Below are 2,988 nucleotides of genomic sequence, written 5' to 3'. Positions count from 1 at the left end.
CTCTGGAATGCTACCCTTGCTCGGATTTCATCAACCTTGTTGTCAAGAGACTGGACATTGGCAAGAAGAATGCTAGGGAGTGGTGCACGATGTGCCCGTCTCCGGAGTCTGACCAGAAGACCGCTTCGTTTCCCTCTTTTTCTGAGTCGTTTTTTTTTTTTGGTCGCTGCATGTGATCCACTCGGTTACACTGGTTGTAAGGCAGAACACAGGATCCGCATCGCGAAAAACATATTCTTGGTCGTACTGATGGTGAGTTGACGCTGATCTTATATTCAGTAGTTCTTCTCGGCTGTATGTAAAGAAACCTAAGATGACCTGGGGTACTAGTGTAAGAAATAACACGTAAAAAAACAAAAAACTGCATAGTTTCCTAGGAACGCGAAGTGAGGCGGCCATCTCTGTCGGCGCCGGAGTTATTCTAATGCAGTGATGCTTTTTATTTAAAAACAGAAACACAAGCCAGTTTCCAAAATTTCGGCTGTATGTCTTTATCAAATGTATAAACAATAATGAAATAACACAACAAAACTAGGTTTCCTCCAACTCACAAACATTTCTTCATTGTCCAGAAAGGGGTACCCCTCCCCACACCCACTAGTTAAGACATGTATCAAATACATGTGTGGTGAACTATATACAGGCAACACTCAAGCAGCACCTTTAACAAAATGTAGTTGCTTGTTGTTTTGATAAACAACTAGCAACAAATTTAGATAAAGAACAAGTAAAATATTTAGTAAAACAACTAGAAACACATTTAGTTAAAGAAATAGCAACTACATTTCTATACAGAACTCTTTGATCGATGTTGAAATTTAAATCACTGCGTCGTGGTCATTAATAACAGGTTCATGGTCATTGGTCATTCATGTATTGTTATTCACAGCAGCGTAAAGTAGTTGTTCTCTGAAGTAAAACAGAAACAGAGCTAAATCCCTTTTTCAGTACCTCTTAGCAACACATTTACAAACAAAGACATGGGTTAGCGATTAGGTGTTGAAAAATACAAACAGAATCTGTTCAAACTTGGGGAAGTTTTTCTAAGAGGTTTTTCTAAGAAGTTGAAACAGGATTATTTCAGAAGAATCATAAAAAATGCAGGTAGAATATTTAAAAGGACTTCACCAGAATTGTCAAAACAAATCCCAAATAGTGGTTGACATTTGTACGGAGTACTTTAAATGACAAATACCATACCTCAACATGTGTGTCAACATTACATCTGCACTAGCACAATGTCCCACATTAACCTCTGATGACACATTTCAGTCCAGAATGTCTTACAGTACATCAACCTCTGACATCACGTTTCAGACAGAGGTTTCAGTTTAGCCCACAGTCGGTCCCAGAATGCCTGGTGCTGATGGGGGTCCTGGGGCCAGTCCAGATAAGTCCTGGTTTTCAGCAGGCGAGCCAGCCTGTGGTGGGCAGACAGCTGGAGAGGGGGGATCTTCTCCAGGAAGATGAGGAGGAGGATGTCCCTTTGCTCCACCTGCAGCCTGTAGGTGGCCAGCTTCATCTCCAGAGAGCACCAGTTACTGCGTAGGTAGTGGCGGCTGACTAGGCAGAGGGTGTGGCGGCTCCGGTAGAGGCTGTCTGTGATGTTCTCCACAATGTCCTTCCCCAGCTGGAAGTCCCTGCTGTGCAGACAGAGGCGCAGGAAAGGTGGACCCCTCTGCTCCAGGTTAGGTAGCAGCTCCTCCACCACCCAGAGATTGTCCTTCCCGCTATAGGAGACAAACGCATCGTAGTGGTAGCGCCCCCTGGTGTTGGATCGCATGTCCTCCGACAGCCAGCCAAGGGTGATGTTATGGACGAACACCACCAGCATGAAGAACAGGACTCCCAGGCCAGTTGCAGCAAAGAGCACAAAGCCAACCTCGGTTGTGCAGTTGGCTTCTGTGTACTTGACATAATTAGGCGTGTCTATTCCATTGTCCGACAAGCATATCAAGTCTTCCAAAGCATACATACCGGTTTTAGCATACGGACCAAGCATGATCACTTCAACCTGCCTGTACCCCTTTGCCCATGTAATGAGCCAAGCATTGTCACAACTGCAAAACATCTGTAAATTATTAAACGTCAAAAGCTTAAGGCTAGAGAGAGGTTCAGTAAAGCTGTAGAATACATTATAAATGTTCTCTATATGCAAATACAACGTTTTCAAAGATTTCAAGTCTTTAGTTAAACTCCCCTCTAAAGAATAAATCCTGCAGTTGTCAAGTTCCAGATCCTCCAGTTTGGTCAAGTTGTGAAAAATGATGTCGGCAGAACGCTGTGTTAAAAGATCCACCTGTCGTAGAGTCAGTTTCCTCAGGTGAATCAGCTGATTAATTGATGTTAAATCAACCCTTTTAGCTGAAAGCTTCGATCTGTAGTCAAATGTCTCCACAGACGTGAAGTACTTTCCCATGAATTCAGATCCACAAAGGAATTCTTCAGCTTCAGCATGAAGATGGGTTACAGACTGAAAGAAAGGTCTGTCACAGTCCTGAAATGACACCGTCTGGCCTTTGAGCTGGAGACTCAGGTTCTGTTTAGATGTGATGTTACTGCCGATAGTCAACTGCATTGGCCTCATAGCTGAACTAATGTACAGATGAGTCAGTTGACTCAGAATTCCACCAAATATAAGTGTCAGATTCAGCTTGATCACAGGTTCTGTTAGTGGGTTGTGCACTTGCCCGAGAAACACTTGTCTAAGAGACATGAGGTGTGTGAAAGACATTGCCTCAATGTTGTGAATAAGTGGATTGTTCCTGAGGTCTAACCATGTCAAACTATGTAAACCATAAAATGTGTTTGCATTTATCTGTGTTATCTTATTACTTGTAATGTCCAAGGACTCCAGATTTGTTAATCCCAGGAAAGCAAAGTCTTCAATGTTTGAAATTAAATTCTGTGTCAAGTCCAGATACTGCAGCTTAACAAGACAGATGAATTGTTTTGCAAAAAGTATTTGTACATTGATTAACAAAGTGA

General features: G+C 42.5%; 1 protein-coding gene across 1 annotated transcript; it reads right to left on the bottom strand.

Annotated features, from left to right (window-relative positions):
* Nucleotides 1–354: 354 nt before the first annotated feature.
* On the bottom strand, nucleotides 355–2,706 carry LOC112242134 (toll-like receptor 13). The gene has a single exon (XM_042316927.1). The coding sequence runs from the start codon at nucleotides 2,585–2,587 to the stop codon at nucleotides 1,307–1,309; it is 1,281 nt and encodes a 426-aa protein (XP_042172861.1). The 5' UTR covers nucleotides 2,588–2,706; the 3' UTR covers nucleotides 355–1,306.
* Nucleotides 2,707–2,988: the final 282 nt, after the last annotated feature.

The sequence above is a fragment of the Oncorhynchus tshawytscha genome, unplaced genomic scaffold, assembly GCF_018296145.1.
Source record: "Oncorhynchus tshawytscha isolate Ot180627B unplaced genomic scaffold, Otsh_v2.0 Un_contig_3324_pilon_pilon, whole genome shotgun sequence".
Lineage (NCBI taxonomy): Eukaryota > Metazoa > Chordata > Actinopteri > Salmoniformes > Salmonidae > Oncorhynchus > Oncorhynchus tshawytscha.
Note: the sequence above shows the minus strand (reverse complement) of the source record. Positions and strands in the feature narration are given on the sequence as shown.